This window comes from Solanum lycopersicum, chromosome 7 (genome assembly GCF_036512215.1).
Source record: "Solanum lycopersicum chromosome 7, SLM_r2.1".
NCBI lineage: Eukaryota > Viridiplantae > Streptophyta > Magnoliopsida > Solanales > Solanaceae > Solanum > Solanum lycopersicum.
In genome coordinates this window covers 60691732-60710637 of record NC_090806.1, presented here as the reverse complement: position 1 = coordinate 60710637, position 18906 = coordinate 60691732, and the positions used below count along the sequence as shown (strand labels likewise).

Genomic DNA, 18906 nt, shown 5'->3' with positions numbered 1-18906 from the left:
ACACCAAGATAATCTTTAGTGGCAAGCTTAATCGCCACTAAACATATATTTTTAGTGATAATTAATATTCTTTTTAAGTGCCTATAAAGCTTATAACGACATTAAATTTAATGCAATTAATTAATACTGATTAATACGCTGATACTCACTGTCAATATTGTATATGTTTAAAAACATTAATATATAGCCAAAATTAATTACCTACTAACAAATTTTATTCAAATTTTAAAATATAATGTACATGTAATTTACTATATCAAGCATCAAGAAGTTTTGAGCAGTAAATGTGATTCTATTTAAGTTTTTTATAAACTTTTCCTCCACGTGACAAAGTCAAATTAAGTGATATATACACCTTGCAAAAATTAAAAATCACTTTACTTCACAACACTACTAAGATATTCTCCTAAAGTCACAAATGGTTTTCTTTTTACTCAATATATATTCGATACTTATTTGGAATATTTTTATTTTATTTGATATTTGATATTTATTTTATATCGATCTACTTTGGCTTTATGTTTTTTAACCAATTTTTTAAGTTTGAATTATTGTTGTACGAATATGTTTTACGTGGTAGGATCAATTGTGAAATCTTTGAGAATTCTCTTTACCTAACCTTAAAATAAAAACTCATTATTTGTTTGGTGTATTTGTTTTGTGTGATACGATTAAATGTCTTTAGAAAATTAATCAAAATTGACTTAATGATAATTCGTATGCATAGCATGATAAGGACATTACGTCTATTGATAATTAAACTATATTATATAATATATACTATACAATTGGAATTTGGAGCTGGATACAACTAATTAGTTTAGTATTAATAATGATTTTCGATCTTTTCAATTATTAATATAAAATTTTAACCGAACACTCATTAATTTACCATTTCAATTAAGTTTCATATGGCTCATAAATATCGATTCACAAATCTTCTTTTTGAATTAAGTTCTATATGCATGTCATTTTTTGAGATTTATTGTGCGTCACCCACATGAGTCATGGCCAAGCATTAATGGTCACCCAAATTGCCTTACGTGTGTGCGTCACTAAGTTATTTTTAGCATGGTAATAGTAATAAATCAAAAATCAGGTCAAAATTCTATGATATTTTCGTAGTCATTTCATTGAATTATTATTTCTAACATCGATATTGTTAGAATAAATAAAATTTAAAAAAAAAACACACTTAACTGATCAACATTGTTCATTTTAGACCAAATCTATTCTTTTATTACTTTAAAAAAATCTCAAATTTTCTATATATTCTTCGCAATATAATATTTTAAGTAAGTACACCTAATTACATAGATAAAGGTGTGTTACTTCACAAGTAGTAATTAAGTTCTATTAAGATATGTGAGTATTACATACGCTTGATTAGTGTATAAATTAATGTTTAGAGAAATTAAGCAAATGTGATTAGAAGAACACTTTAAATATTTAAAAAGTTGATTTTTAAACAGTGTTGGACTTGGCGTGTTGGGGAGCAAAAAGAATACTAAAGTAGTATTGGCCAATCTATTCACCTTTTCTCTTTTAAATTTCTTGTTTGTTTGTTTCTACTTTTACATAATATTTTACCAAACTAAAGTTTTATCAACTTAAAAAGGAAATTCCACTAGCAATAGATTATTTAAAAATTTTTATCAATGTAGTTTTTGTTTATTTAAAGGGTAAACATGTTTTTATACCATATGATAAAAGATAAATATGACTTAGTAACAAGTAGTATACCTCATGTTGTGACCTAAATTTTTGAAAAATATATTCAGTATGAAAATAAGTTTCTTAAAAAAATGAAAGAATGATTTTTCTGATGAAAGTAAAAAAAAACATGTTTTATAAATGATATTTCATATGAATCGTGTTTCTCCATCCTTCAACAAATCTCATCTTCACGCTCAACTCACCTTATAACCCCCATTTCACATGTCTACTCCACCTCAAAATATATATATTTACTTACATATCAAATATATTAAAATAAATAAAAAATTCACTTGTTTTCCTGAAAGACATATTCATTTATACCTAACACAATAGACAAATTCGTTTTTATAGTGTTATATGTCATCAAAAAATGAATGGAAATTTTAGATGGTTAGGATCAAATACTGTCATGTCAAAAGTTATAGTTTATAATAAATGTGTAATTTTGTTTCGTAATTAAATCCATACCTAATAAACACTATGTTTGAAAATAACTCTGACCCGAACTACTGTAACCACCCCTCATAAAATTTAGGTCAAATACATAAACATGTCCTTAAACTTGTTAGATTTTTTTCTTCTCAGGTACCTTAACTATGTTATTTTCCTATTGAATCACCCAAAATTTGTTTTTTTAAACACCGGTGGTTGATGTTGAATCGGATTTTGTGAGGGATATTAATAAAGGATACATATGTTGTTCCAAACTCATTAATTCAATTGACAGTGAAAATATTCGAGAATAATTGTGTTTTACTTCAAGTCATTTGAACACATTAGAAAACAAATGATACTAACACACAGTTTGAATTAAGGGTGATTCAATGATTTAATAGGAAAATGACGTAATTGAGGTACCTGAGGGAAAAACCCAAAAAATTTAAGGATCTGTTGATGAGTTCAGCCTAAAATTTAGGTATAATACATAATTGTGCCCTTTAACTTGGCTTCGAATCACATTTACATCATTTAACTTTGGGTGTGTACAAGTAGACACTTAAACTTGTATAAAATTGAACAAATAAGCACATGTGTCCTACATGTAATTTTATCCTACGTGTATTGTGCCATGTAGGACTCATGTGTTTATTTATTTAAAAATTGAATAGTCAAAATATCTGTTTGTGCATTATAAAAGTTAAAAGTCAAAAATCAAATTTAGAATCTAATATATGTATTGTACCTAAAATTTATCATAGACATAATATTGATATTATCCAACATAAAAGAAGAGTTTTAAGTTTTTTAATTTCGCAGGACCTATAAATTAATTTTTTTTTTTGGATGTGATCCTTTCTCGAACCCTCCTGGATCCTTTTGTCAATTTATATGAATTAAAGTTTTAATAATTAATTAAAATTTCATTTGATTTACATATTGAATTGAACATTAAGATATATTAATTAAAAACAATACAATATCATTGTGTGTATATATATACACACACCTCTATAGAAACACTGCTATAACTCTTTTTTCAACCTCTTTCTCCTCTTTGAAAGAACAAATCTCCATCTCTCTACTCTCGCCGGCAAAAATGAAGGTCTCGCCGGCGGTACCACTTTCCGTCACTCTTCTTCTCTTCCTATTTCTCTCCACCACCACATACGCTCACAACATCACTAAAATCCTCGCAAAACACCCTGAATTCTCCACCTTCAACCATTACTTAACTGTTACACACTTAGCTGCTGAAATCAACCGCCGACAGACCATCACTGTCTGCGCAATTGACAATGCCGCCATGAATGTTCTCCTTGAAAAACACCTCCCTACTTATACTCTCAAAAACGTTCTTTCTCTCCACGTATTCGCCGATTACTTCGGCGCCAAAAAACTCCATCAAATCACTAAAGGAAGTACCCTCACCGCCACAATGTTCCAAGCTACCGGCGAAGCTCCGGGAACTTCAGGGTACATCAATATCACAAATATGAAAGGTGGGAAAGTAGGTTTCGCCAATGAAGACAACGACGGCCATTTCGCTGCTACTTTCGTTAAATCCGTCGTGGAAATGCCGTACAACATCTCCGTTATTCAAATCAGTCATATTCTCACTTCCGCCGCTGCTGAAGCTCCGGTAGCTGCTCCAAGTGACCTTAACGTCACTACATTAATGGCGAAACAAGGATGTAAATCATTCTCAGATCTGTTGAAATCTCACCCAGATGTAGCCAAAACCTTCGCTGAAAATGTACAGAGTGGGTTAACAGTGTTCTGCCCCACCGACGGCGTAATCACCGCCTTTATGCCCAAATTCAAAAACCTAACCAAAGACGGGCAAGCTTCATTACTACTGTACCATGGAATCCCTGTTTACAATTCCATGGGGATGTTGAAATCCAACAACGGATTAATGAACACTTTAGCTACCGAAGGTAAAAAAAAATACGATTTCACCGTACAAAACGACGGAGACGATGTGAAATTGGAAACCAAAGTTGTTACAGCAACCATCTCCGGTACATTATACGACGAAGAGCCGTTATCCGTTTACAAAGTCGATAAAGTTTTACTCCCCAGAGAATTATTCAAAGGAACTGTAGCTGAAGAACCAGCTCCAGCTCCGAAAGGTGCAAAGAAAAAGAAGAAGAGCAGCAAGGGAGGAGACGATGATGTTGACGACGACGGTGCACCGGAGCCCAGCCAGGACGACGATGAAGATCCGGCGGATGATTCAGCAAATTTGAACTTCGCAAATCATGTGAAGAGTAGTGGATTGTTTGTTACAGTTGTAATTAGCATTATTTGTGTTGCCATTATTTGATAATAATGGAACCATAATGTTATTTTGGCTTGCACATAGATATATTTTCTTTTTTTAAAAAATTGTTTTTTGAAAGAGTTTTTTTTTTTGGTATTTAATTTTGATTGTGTTGTGCAATTTCATTTTTTTTATCCACATTGTAATTTGTATTTGAAAAAAAAAATACAATAAAATTGCATCTTTTTATACCATTTAATTTATTTGTTTGCATTCAAATACTTATTTATTGATGATAAAAATCTTATTCGATCTTATACTAATTTTATTTTTTACTCTAAAAAGTAAAGAAATTGTTATTATAAAGAGATTTAACGATGTGAAAGGGCAAAATAATAGCGATTTCTCATGTGTCGGTGTGAAGGATTTATTTTTTTATTTTTTGCTTTTTGATTAAAAGAAAAGAAAAGAATATATATATGATCTTCTTTTTTCCTCTTTAGGTTTGCATAAATAATGTGAAGTAGGAATAAAGCCGTTTTATTTTTATTTATTTTAGCTTTTTAGACTTTAATGATATGATGACAGATTAATATTATTATTTCATGTGTTAAAATAATTGGAAGTTTGAATAATGCAATTTGGAATTATAAAATGATATACTTTAATAATTGGTATATGACGAGATTTAAACGTGGCATAGTGTCGGTGCTTTTTAATTACTGTAAAAATTTTATTTTTTATATAATATATTTTTTGAATCTTGGGAGGATTGAATTTAATAATTTTGGGTTGGTGATTCTGCTGAATTAATGACTAGTTGGCCAATAACATTTTCTCCAAGAAAAGACGACCTACATGTTAAATCATCCAGCTAATAAATTTCACAACTCACATGATAAAGTATCCAACACAAATAAGTAAATTTTATTTAGATATTTTAAATTATTTATATATTTTTAGTATGTATATAAAAATTAATAACTTTAGAGTTATCATAATAAATTTTTAGTCGATAGCTGTATTGGGATAGATTTGTATGTACAATTTTTAAGGGGATCTGATCGAAAAATCGGTCGATGCCCATCCAATTAGAGGGAATGCGAAACTAATTGACGTCTACTTAAAGAACTTTAAGAATATATATTTATATGATTAATTTATTCACGTAACGAACGTTTGAATGAATATATTATCATGCGTTCATCAGATGCTCAATTGATAACATATTATAAATGTCTAATTGTTGATAAGTTAAAAGAATCCTCAATGTGTTAAATCACTATTATTACATATATATAGTGTAATTAGTTTTAATTAATTAATGTTGTAATGGATAGTATAACTAATGTTACGAGAAGTATTTCGTTATACAACTTTCTTCTTACTCCCTTCCGTTTGTTTTTATTTGTCATAGTTTTCTTTTATAGAGTTAAACGATAAAATCTTTAACTATGTCACGATCCAAAAATGGACGTGATGACACTCGTCTTATCCCACCAAGACAAGTCAGCCTAAAACTCAATCATTATAATAAAGTGCAGAAATAAAATATAAGTAACTTAATTAAACCCCCAAGACCTGGTAGTCACGTGTACAAGCCTCAAAGTATTACAAGATTCAAAAGAAAAAAACTCAAGTCTCAAATGAACTTGTTTCTAGAATAGAACAAGATCATAATTATGGAGAAGAAAGTCTGCTGAGATGGAAACAGCTACCTCACAAATCTCCATGAAGCCTCGGAAAAGAAGAGACTGACAAGTACAACAAAAATCCAGGCTCATAACCTACAAAAATTTGTAGAAGCAAGGGGTGAGTACCAAACCACACGGTACTCAGCAAGTAAACCTCTAAACATAAGCTAAGGGGATGAAATACGGGTACTCCTACCACCCCCAACCGAACCTCCACAAATACAACCTGCATTAAAATCAACCCAACCTAACAGCTCACAATTTACATAGCACGTAGCTCAACAACAACACTTAGGCAAATTACATATCCTCAACAACAACACTTCAACAAATTACATATCCTCAACAACAATACTTCAACAAATTACATATCCTCAACAACAATACTTCAACAAATTACATATCCGCAATAACAAGCTCAATATTGATCAATCACAAGTTCCGCAGAAAGGCAATCAAAACATCAGCGAAATACGATATCAAGTTCACTAATGGTAAGTATGTGCAATGCAATGGAATGCAATGTCAAGTATAATGATGCATGTCTGACCTAGTGATACACACCCACTGTCTCTCAGTCCGGGACCCATGGGAGACATATATGTCCATGCATCTGTCGCGGCGCACGACACGACCCTCGATAATAGTAACCATCGCAGCGCGCGATACGTCCCTCGAAATATAGTATCCATCGCGGCGCGCGATATGTCCCTCGAAATATAGTATCCATCGCGGCGCGCGATACGTCCCTCGAAATGGTACATCCTCTTAAGTACCTATTCTTTCTCAATGCGCATAACACTTGTCACAACCAATGCCTCAGAATAATGCAGATGACAAGTTCACACAAATAATGAGGAGATGACCATTTTCATAACATCGCACAGTTCACAACCACACAAACATGAAGTTACATCAACAATGATTCAACAAGACTTCAACCCTTTCTCAACACAACACACATAAACAATTAATCACATAGACTTTTGTTATCCCAATTTTTTCATCATTAGAATTAATAAATGTGGACAAGTCAACCCATCACCAATCCCGTTACTCCCAAACATATACCACAAGGAAATACACGCATTTCATACACTTAACAAGAGTTTAGAAATCCACTTGCCTCAAATAGTCGAACAATGACTCCAAAACTTGAGCCTTCCTCTTTTGGTTGACTTCCAAACCAATAAAATCTATTCAAAATTAATAACCACGATATCATTTCGAAACTAACAACATTCATATTGCTATATCTCTAGCTTAGACCCAAAACTCATCCAAATTTATAATAAAATTTCTAAATCTTTATTCAAACCAATTGATCAAACCTCATATTTTTTGAATTTCAAGTTTAGGGTTAAATCTTAATTCTCCGAATAACATAATTCTAATGATATTATTATAATATACTATACCTAATATTTAATTACCTATATCAATATACCAAAACTTAAATTATGATAGAATATCTATAAGAATAATTCCAGCCCAACATGAATTCAACTAGCAGTAACCCAGAACCTAATCCTTATTTTAACATATAAATATAAAATTGATTTAATTAACGCATCAATAATTTAGTTGCTATAATCGATTTTCGTACATATTTCGTGTAAATCAATTAGTGGCACAGGCCATAAAGTCTGTATGCCAAAGATTTTAGAAACATCAAGTGCATTAAATTTTAAAATGCTAATTTTCTTTTGTTAAAAACATCAAAATCCTTACCTGAACCGACCCTTCTTTTTAGCAGCTTACGCCCAACCTTCAAACGCTCTTTTCTTTCCATTATTACTGATTCAATATTAGTAACCCTCACTACTTATATTACTTAATATGGGTTAAGTGTTATGGGCTTGACCCACTAAATATCAATTAAATATTAATAAAATATATATCAACTAAATAATCGTAGTTATCGAATAGTTTTAAATTCCAAACTAACTTTACAAGCTAATCAAAAGTGACTAGGGATAACTACCGAGATGGGTAAACGATAATTTTGTAAAAAGAAAAAAAAAAATCTAAAAATGACTTTCCTGGATATGCAAAAATTACAATTTATAGTATTCTTTGTATAGTTTTTGAATATCTAAAATTTTGTTTAAATATCAAATTAATATAATCTAATTTAACTTTAAAAATTAATCAAACTGACTTTCGAAAGTGAAACATGACAAATAAAAATCGATAGAGAATAATTGTTTCTTAGAGCCTGTTTGACTCAGCTTAAAAGCTGGTCAAACTGACTTAAAAGCTGGTTTTTGACTTATTTAGCTATTTGGCAATACTCAAAACAGCTTATTTTAAGTTAAAAAAAACTTATTTTAAGCCAAAAGTTAAAAGCTGGGTAGGGGTGCTTTTTTATTTTTAACTTATAAGCTGTTTTAAGTTGACCACATTTTTATCTTTTTGTGCTTAATATTTTTATACAATCTCCAAATTACCCATATAACCCTAACATTTCTTTCTTCCATTTTTCCCTTTTCACGTTTGACATAACAACTTCAGCACTTTTATCCAAACGCATAACTGCTTATTTTAAAAATAAGTTTCAGCACTTTTAAAAGTACTTTTTTAAAGCTGATTTTATTAAGCTCATCCAAACGGGCCCTTAATCAATTTAGCCTCGAAATATGAGAGGTGTGTCCATTCCCATGATTGTCAAATTATTACTAGGTAAAAAGATTAAAAGTACCCTTAAATTATTCGAAATTGCTCATATATACCCTTAAACTTTATTTCGACTCAAAACTGCCCTTTCCGTTATACTATTGGGTCAAAAGTACCCTTCTTATTAATGGAAGTTGTTAAATGCCATGTGGATGTCATATGGATGCCACATTGCATGCCAATAGGATTTCACTGCCACGTAGACTAAATAGAAATAGTCAAAAATACCCTTAAACTATCCAAAATAGTTTATATTTACCCTTAAACTATATTTCGATTCAAAACTACCCTTCCCGTCAAACTATTGGATCAAAGGTACCCTTCTTATCAATAAAAGTTGTTAAATGCCATGTGAATGCCACATTGCATGTCAATAAGGTTCCACTGCCACATAAACTAAATCCCTAAATTCTAATTACTTCCCCCCTCATTTCATTATTTTAGAAACGATATATTCACCCATTCTCCCTCATTTCGCGGCTAGGGTTTCATACTTTTAAGTGGATATTTATGCTTGTACGTTAGTAAATATTTTTTCTTATTTTATTATGTTTACCATTTCAAAGTATGATAGTTAGGATTTCACAACTTTCCCCTAATTTCGCAGTTAAGACTTCGTAGCTTTCTTGGGGCCTGAGTTTCAAAGTGGATATTCATGGTTGTAGGTGAATAAATATTTTTTCTTATTTTATTACGTTTACGATTTCAACGTATGATAGTTAGAATTTCGCAACTTTTCCGTCATTTGCGGCCAAGGTTGCGTGAATGAGTTTCAAAGTGGATTTTCGTGATTGTAAACACAATAAAATAAAAAAAAAGTTTACTAACCTATAACCACGAATATCTACTTTGAAACCCAGAGACGAAGAAAATTGTGAAACCTTAGTCGCGAAATGAGGGAGAAGGGGTAAAATCGTTTCTAGAAAATAATGAAATGAGTAAAAAATGAGTAATTAAGATTTAGGGATTTAGTCAATGTATCAAATGTGAAATTTAACAACTTTCGCTAATAAGGTCACTTTTAACCCAATAGTTTGACGGGAAGGATAGTTTTGAGCCGAAATATAGTTTAAGGGTAAATATGAGCTATTTCGGATAGTTTAAGGGTATTTTTGAACCTTTCTATTTAATCTACGTGGCAGTGGAATCCTATTGGCATGCAATGTGGCATCCATATGGCATCCACGTGGCATTTAACAACTTCCGTTGATAAGAAGGGTACTTTTGTCCCAATAGTATAACGGAAATGGTAGATTTATATCTGAGCTATTTCAAATAGTTTAAGGGTATTTTTAACCCTTTTCCGTTATTACTATAACACAACTCGTTGAGCAAGAACAAATTTTGCGTGGATTATACTTATCAAATTTTAAGATTCAATGAGTTTTGGTTCTAACTTTGAGATTCAAATTGCAACTTCACATGTTAAATATTACTCCTTTGCTTATAACTTTAAGATCGCTAGTTCAAAAAAATTATAAAAAAAACATAATACACTATAGACCAAAATATTATGAACTCAGCTTCCCTAAATCTTCTAGTTGTTTCTAGCTGAGTGATTTTGATAATATACGTAACTTATTTGAAAATTTCACTATAGTAATTAACTAGTATTTTTTTTTTAGTAAACAATACTTCATATACATAACAAGTATATCATGTATCAAATTGCTAGTGATTGTAAAAACAGTACATCGAATTATCCAAACAAAAACAAAGTGGAAAACATACATCAATATCAATTGCCAAAACATTATATATGATCAAACAAACTAGAATCTTAATTCTTCCAAATGGAAAAATCTTATTACAAACATTATTCTTATTGCAAACATATGCATAAAAGATCATAAAACTTTTATTATTATGAGTATCATATACTATATATTATTAGAGTATAAATAGCACTTCTTGGCAGAATGTCCACTAGTTGTAATAAGAGCAGAGAAGCCAGTGTATTTTTCCTCTTTCTTGGCTATACATATATTGGCTATCATTTTAGAGAGTTCACTTTGGTTCACCTTTGATTGACTTGCATATTCTTCCATTGCCATCCACTACACAAAAAAAAAAAAAAAAGTTTCTACCTAAGTTTCATTTTACGTGTCTTAGTTTAAATAGATACAGATATTAAAATAGTTGAAAGACTTTTAAATTTTATGGTTTGAAATTAAACACGTGCATAATGTATTAAAACAAACTTTGAATGTTATAGTCTTAAACATTTACCAGATGAGATAATACAATATGTGATTAACAATTGTTATTCAATTTAAATGTCTTATTATTATATCTGGTTTGTCTAAAAAAGAGTACCTCTCTTTCCATATTCAACATCTAATTACATGGTAAGTTTAAGACCATAAAATTTAAAAGACTATATACATATCTTTAATTCAAGACAATAAAATTTAAAAATCTCTTTTTATTTCGTAAACTTCGTATTCAATTAAACAATAATACTTAAATTAGAACAAAGAAAATACTAATATATATAAAAGTTGCGTTTTTGAAAACCAATTAAAAGGAAAGTACGACATATAAATTGAACCAGCGCGAGTGAAGGTATATATATACCTTAGCTTCCTCAATCTCAGCATCTTGCTTGTTGATAGTGAAATTAAGTGGTTTCAACATGCATATGAAGAACAAATCTGATTTTCCAAAGAATGATTTGTGGCTTTGTCTGCATGGAAATATTGTATTTTAATTAACTTAAATTGACAATTTATCAAAATATAATTTACACTATACTTTCAAGTTTCAAATGATTGAAAAATGGATGGATATTCATACCTAAAGGCAAGAAGTTCAACAAATTCTGTCTCAATCTATAAAATAAAAAAAATAATTAAAAAAAGGTTCTATATTAGTTTTCTAGCACAATATTTTATTTTATTTTTCAAAAAAAGAATACTTTTTATTTTCATAGCAAGAATTTAGTAGTGATATATATACTTACTCCTGTCTCTTCTTTCACTTCTCTAACGGCTGCCATACATATATCCTCCCCCTACAATTAGTAAAATTCGTTAAAAAAATAAAATAATTCGCTACGAACTTCATCGCTAAATCATAATAACTTTCTTAATAATATATTAAAACACTAAGTAGAATTAGTCATTATATCAAAAATAATTATTAGCGGCAATTAATGATTAATTGTCACTTAATAAATATTTTTAGCGACAATTAATGTATATGTTCCTAAAGTCTTTAGCGATATTAGTTCTAATAACACCTAACTAATGTCTGTAAGATTTTAACACTCTTTGTTAATATTAATATATAGTGCTGTTAAAAGTTATTTTTATTATAATAAATAACAAATTTTATTATTTAAACTTTAGATAACCAATCAATTTAGATAATAAAATTCTCGTTCCATTAGTAGATCTATGAATGGAAACGATTAGGAAAAAATATTAATACTGTAAAAAAATATGAACACATGCCAATGTCATAACAATAATAATATAGTAATAATAATATAAATTTTAAAAAAGAAGTAAAATGAGAAAAAGGAAAAAAATATAAAATTTTTTTAAACCTCATCAACTACACCAGTAGGAAGCTTCCAGGTCCCAGTCACATTTCCAGATTTCTCTTTAACTACAAGTACCTGCCAATGTCATATTTTAAATTATTAAATTTGAAAATATATTTTTAACAGTAAATTTTTCATAATTTTCTTTTTACATTTTAAATTATTCATTATCATAACTTATAGTACTCTTTGCGTAGTTTATAAATATATATAAATCTTATTTTAAAGAAATTAAAAATTTCATACGCAAATACGCAGCTAAAGTTAAATTGTTTGACTTTCGACAAACGAAAAGTGTCGCATAAAATAGGACAAAGGGAGTAAATTTGTGCTCCATCAATCCACAATTGTTTGACAGATATACTAAAATAGATGTCCAAAATTAATTGTCAATTTACACAATCAAAAAATAATTAGTCATTTTTTCCCAATCCTGCCCTTAATAATTACTCAGTTTTGTTCAATTGAAAGGTTATGTAAACTTTTGATATTTTTGATATAGTAGTATTATATTAATTGTATTACGACTTGTATTAAATTTCCTTAAGAGGAGTGCATGACCTTACCTGACAAACATTTGTGGATAGAAGGAGTATAATCATATAACATATTTAAAGACCTTAATATACTTTAACATGTTCGAAATCATAAATTTCAAATAAAAAAAATTATTTTTTCTTAAACTTCGTATCAAGTTAAAATTTTAACGAACCTGTCCGTCTTGATCGAGGACGAAAGCACCGATACCAATACGATGAGAAGCATTAGCAGGAAAAGTATGAGGAATTTCATGAGGAATCCAATAAACAAGCATCAAATATGTTGCCTCTGCATGATGATACCAAAATCCCTCCTACATTTATTTAATTTATCATATTAATTAGGCATATATATTTATATGAATTTAAAATAATCTAATGTTAATAATAAATTATTAGTTATTTTCATGAAATAATAATACCTTTACTGCTGCATCAACAAGATGAGCAAGTTCTATAGGTAACTTAATCCAAACACCCTTCTTTCCCTGACCATCAAAATCAAAGGAAAAATAACAAAAATAAATTAAAATTAGTGAGATTTTTGTTAACGATGACTGGTCGGTAATATAATTTAATTTGTTATGCTATGCTATTTCGCTATACATGTATACGAAAGGTTGTAGTTGTTTCGCTATATATATATATAAAAGGTTGTGGCTATTTCGCTATACACATATACAAAAAAAGTAATTGTATAATCTGTTTCGGTATACATATACGAAAGAATTAATTCTATAACATGTGTTTATATAAAGCGAGAAAAAGAGAAAGACAAAAGAAAATTGGACAGGAGAAGATCGTAGTTGTATAATAATAAGTGTATTGGACGAAAATATATGCATTTGTATTTGTATATTTAAATTTTCTCTCTCTTTATACAAACACAAACTCAATGTATATATATATTTGTGTTTGTATAAAGTGAGAGAGATGAGTGAGAGTGGCAAGCGAAATCTGGAAGGGGGAGATAGGGGAACGAAAACATATTTATATATAAAATTTTATCTCGCTTTATAACACAAACGGATTTTATACATTTGTGTTTATATAAAAGCGAGAGATTGTCAAGTGGCAAGTGGGATCCATCAGGGAGAGAGGCGAAAATAGCAACAGTAAACTATATTTATAACATTTAATTTAAATTAATAATTTGCTATTATATAAAATTTTTCTCTTATCTGCAATTACCTTTTGTGTGATTTTAATATAAGTAAATATATTTATCAAACAATACATATAACTTAAACTCAAATATTACGATCGAGTAAATATCAAATATATATAGATATATACCTTTATCCTCCAATGAGAAATGGAAGCCTTGAGCATAGTATGAAATTTAAGAAAATCCATAGACTCCTCTTTCTTCATATTCACTATAACTCCACCATAATTATCTTCAATTGCCTCAAATATTTCCATTTTCATGTCAATTGATGCCTCTTCAAAAGAATCCATTAATTATGAGCTTCTCAAACAACAAAAGAAAACATAATTAGGAAAAGAAATCTGAATTATTTAATTAAATGCTAATCATAATTAAATATAATATTTTTCTTTTAAAAAAAATAGTAAAGATATATACAATCAAATTCGTTGCATGCCCCTCACTACTTCTTAGGTTAGACTCAGTTCTAAAGAATATTTCCAAGAGCAATAAATATATTGTAAAATAAGCTATAGCTTAAATCGTACTCGATGATATTTAGAGACAAATTTAAATTTTTTTATAAAATTTGATTCGAAATTTATCATGCATATCCAAAAAAGTAAGATGATCTTTAAAATTATTATATTTTTGATATACGAGATTCAGAATTTAAACTTTATAAAATCTAATTCGAAATTTACCATACACACAACCAAAAAGGTAAAGAAGATTTTCTAAATTTATATATTTTTAACATACTATAAGATTTTGGTGGATATCTTGCTATTAATAATAAAATGACCATTTAAAATTAAATTATTTTTAAATATAAAAATTTTGCTTAACGGATTAAAGATTGTAACATATATAAAATGAAACGACGATAATAATATGGTCTAGTACCTCGGAGTATATGGTAAAATTGGATATGATTTATTATGAAAATTTTAATGAGCTGATCAAATGACACGTGGAGACGCATATGCAAATCAGTAGAGAAAATAAATAAAAATTACAAACTTTCATAAGTATATATTTGCAAAATACTTGAAACTATTTTAAGTTATATGCAACTGGGAAATAAGTTTTTGTTAAGCTAATTAATTAGAGTGATAATAATTTAACGTACCAATTAGCAAAATATATGAGAAATTGATTTAGAGTAGCTTGAAAAATATTGTAATTAAAATGCCCTATTTATACAAGTTGGCTAGATGGAAAAAAAATACATAATTTTTTGAATGGAAATTAAGAAGAAATTTACATGGCAAGAAGCACATTTCTAACGGTCGTCTTTTAGATAATTATATAGTTTAATATTACTCTCCTCCGATTTACTTTTTCTTGTCCATTAAATATTTCAAATATAAATGTTTTTTTATTTATAAAGTACTTTAACGTATTAAAAAAAGATAGTTATTTTTGTCAACATTTTTAACTTTAACTTTCCACATGACATGTTTAAGATCAATACGATTAAAAAATATTTTGATACATTTGACATAACTTTAATTTAGAACCACAAGATTAGAAAGTCTTCTTTCTTTTCTTAAAGTCCGTTCCAAGTCAAACTAAGTCATCCTTTTTGAAACGGAGGAAGTAATATTTTCATACTGAAAAATTAGAAATTTTCCAATATTTCATTTAATGAAAATTTGTTTCTTGCTATGCATTTTCCTAGTGAGCTGCATCGACGAATAATAAATCGAAAAATTATGTTTTGTAGCATATATTTCCCGTGGTGGGATACTTAGCGCATTAGTTATTTATTTTCCAAATTATTTTTTGAAATATGAGTATTATAATAATTATATTTAATTTATTATATTAATTGTTATTTTTTTAAAATATATAAAATTTAATGTGAACAAATAAAAATGAACGAATGTGAAAAACAAAACTTTGTATATCACATGGCCGGACATAACTTGGTAGTTGTTCATACATGAAGTAGAAAGAGCCAATATAAATATGTCAAAGTAAATTAGCACCAAGTCCATTAATTAAAGGCGTGTTGATTGGTACAAAGTAAATTATATATACGTCAATAAAACGTATGAATCTTGCGTCCAATGTATTATGTATATGATATGATGTTAACAGGGGCGGATCCACATGCACCCACGAGAGCACTCGATAACTTTTTTAAAAAAATTGTATATATATATAGACAGTTAATAAAATGTATATATATTTAATTGTGCATTCTAACAATCAAAAATTGCTTTGGATGCACTGGTTGAACGCATCAGCTCTTGGTGCGACTGTACGAGTTTGATCCCCAGCGAAGGCAACAATTTTTTAACTTTGAATTTGAAAGCCTTTTCTTTGAGAAAATGGTTAAAATGGTCCTTAAAGTTTTTAACTTTGAATTTGAAAGCCTTTTCTTTGAGAAAATGGTTAAAATGGTCCTTAAAGTATATGGGAAGTGCTTTATTTTGATCATTAATACATTTTGCATGATCCATATAGTTCTTAATGTATTTTGCATGATCCATATAGTCCTTAACCCTGAGTTTCACTAAAAAATAAATCCAAAAGCTTTCTCGTTCCCCTTTCAAGTCAAAAGCTTGTTCAATTTTCTCCTTCTTCATCTCAATCAAATTTCATTGTAAGATACATTTCATACTTTCTTAGAAATTACAAAGAATATATATATATACGTATAAATTGATTTGTGGCAAAGAATCAATCCAACTTAAAATTCATTCTGGCCTTCTCATTTGGCCCCACCCCCTTTCTTAACTACCTTTTTTTGTCATCCGATTTCATTTCTTTCTAATTGAATTTAAAAACAAATAATTTCCTCTAACACAATTCTAAATAAAATATTAGACTCCAAAATTGAAGTCCTACTCTCATGCGTAAATTAGTAAGTTTTTCCTTATAGGCTATTTTTTTTACAATAATTTGATTTTGATTCTTGTGTTTTGAGATGGATAAATTTTTGACGAAAAATAGTTCTTTTCAACCAAGTGTTAGTTTTAGAGAATTTTTTTTCGCGTTTTATAGATGAGTTTGATTTTCAATCACTTAAACCGGATCCTGGAGAAAGAATATTCATTGCTAAAAATAGCCCTAGAATACGAGATGAAGTGAGAAGATACTATACTCAACGAGCGTCTTGTCAATCGAATATTAATGATAATGAATATTCTCAAACTAGTTTCGGAACGAAAAATGCGTCGATTTTGTAAGACATGGTTTAAGGGTTCATTTTCTAGATGGTTGGAGTATAGTATGAAGAAAAATATTGTATTTTGTGTATGTTGCTAACGTTAACCTTGTGTCTCTCCTAACCTTACCCTTAAATCACTCTTAATAGTGTACTCAATATTTTCAAATTCTGAATTCGCCTCTGAATATTAATACAACATTAATGAAAGGAAAATTAATATGACCATAATCAATGTGTGATGACTTTTGCTAAGAAGGTCTTGCTAGGAACTTTTGTTTTAATAGTCAACTATTAATTTAGCAAATAAAGAACAAAAGTAAAAGTTGAATATAAAATAATAAGTATTTTATACTGATAGGAATCCAAAATAAATCTTAGTTTTAGCTTTGGAGATGTTATTCCTTTGAGGATTCCAACATTAGGGTTTATCTTTTTGTGGAGTAATTATTGCTATTGACCTAACCAATAAATCATTTTTAGTGATTCCAACATTTTCTTCTGCATATATAGTTGTTTTCATCGTTCTACATGATTTCTTAAAGTTATTTGTACGTTTCATTTGAACATCTAAATTTATCTTTATTTCTATTTAACATTTTATTTGTTAAAAAATTATTTTTACTAGACATAAAATTGTACACCTAAAGTATGCGGAGGGGGTTCATCCGAACCTCCTCGACAAAAAAATATGTTGTGTATTTAAGGCATATTAAAGATTTTTTATGCTTATATAATGATTCTGAACCTCCTGAATATAAAAACAGAGGTTGACTTAATAATTTAGGGGTTCAAACCATTACGCTTTTTTTTTTTCGAATCTCCTCAACAGATATCTTGAATCCGCCATTGCTTGTCATGTCAGAGCAAGTGTAGTACACACATATTATATTTCGACTGATTGTCCCAAAAGTGTTAAATATGTATCAATTTGAAGGGTATAGATATTCAATAGGAATAAACATTAGTTGATGTGTTTAAATGAATTATAAAGACAACTTTAAGTGATTACAGATGACCTAAGTCTTATTATAATTGTACAGTGAAACCATCTATCATCAATCATCTAGCTAGATATTGAGTTGGTTTAACAAACCCTAGATCCCCTCTCTAATTTTGGAGCGAAACACACTTTATCTCAATTATGTTTCATTTTTCGCGACTCCTTTTATCGTTTTAAAATCAATTTTGACTCTCTTTTTTTTCTTTTTTCTATTTGATTTTCTTAACAAAGAAAAAGCTATACATTGATAAAATCAAAGTCTGTTGATGCAAATGCATGGAAATTAAAGGCAGTAGTTGAAAGTAGAAGTTTTGGATTTGGAATTACGTAAAAGGAATATTGAGGTGACAATACATTAGTCTAAATCTAGCAAGTAAAAAGAGATGGAAAAAAAAGGCTCCACTATGAGTCATCTAATTAATAGTTATTGAAGTTAAGACATGTAAACGTGACTTCTTCTTGGTTTTGTAACTTTACACGTTATCATGTGTATGTCACAATCTAATCGCCATGGTTTGATATCTGATTGGAGTTATATATGTATCAGTCAGTAATGTAAGAATCAATTAGAAGTATTGTTTTATGCGGAAATTATTTATTTATATATTAATTATTTCACCTTCTAAATATCCTACATAAAATAATACATAATATTTATACATGTATAAGTTATGTAAGATTCAAAATTATCAATCA

General features: G+C 29.0%; 2 protein-coding genes and 1 long non-coding RNA gene across 3 annotated transcripts; 1 reads left to right on the top strand and 2 right to left on the bottom strand.

Moving 5' to 3' along the window:
• Positions 1 to 2995: 2995 nt before the first annotated feature.
• LOC101260248 (fasciclin-like arabinogalactan protein 2) lies at positions 2996 to 4682 on the top strand. Its single transcript, XM_010325598.4, has one exon. It carries the CDS (start codon positions 3257 to 3259, stop codon positions 4484 to 4486), a length of 1230 nt encoding a protein of 409 aa, XP_010323900.1. The 5' UTR covers positions 2996 to 3256; the 3' UTR covers positions 4487 to 4682.
• Positions 4683 to 5970: 1288 nt separating this feature from the next.
• Positions 5971 to 7982, bottom strand: LOC138337240 (uncharacterized). Its single transcript, XR_011210783.1, has 3 exons — positions 7849 to 7982; positions 7244 to 7313; positions 5971 to 6210 (listed from the first exon to the last, which is right to left on the bottom strand). It is a non-coding gene; the product is annotated as an uncharacterized lncRNA (long non-coding RNA).
• A 2530-nt stretch (positions 7983 to 10512) lies between these two features.
• On the bottom strand, positions 10513 to 15201 carry LOC101260552 (nudix hydrolase 2-like). The gene is made up of 9 exons (XM_004243526.5): positions 15162 to 15201; positions 14176 to 14350; positions 13302 to 13367; positions 13053 to 13193; positions 12344 to 12415; positions 11756 to 11806; positions 11590 to 11624; positions 11371 to 11479; positions 10513 to 10850 (listed from the first exon to the last, which is right to left on the bottom strand). The coding sequence occupies exons 2-9, from the start codon at positions 14338 to 14340 to the stop codon at positions 10674 to 10676; spliced, it is 816 nt and encodes a 271-aa protein (XP_004243574.1). The 5' UTR covers positions 14341 to 14350; positions 15162 to 15201; the 3' UTR covers positions 10513 to 10673.
• Between the last annotated feature and the right edge of the window lie 3705 nt (positions 15202 to 18906).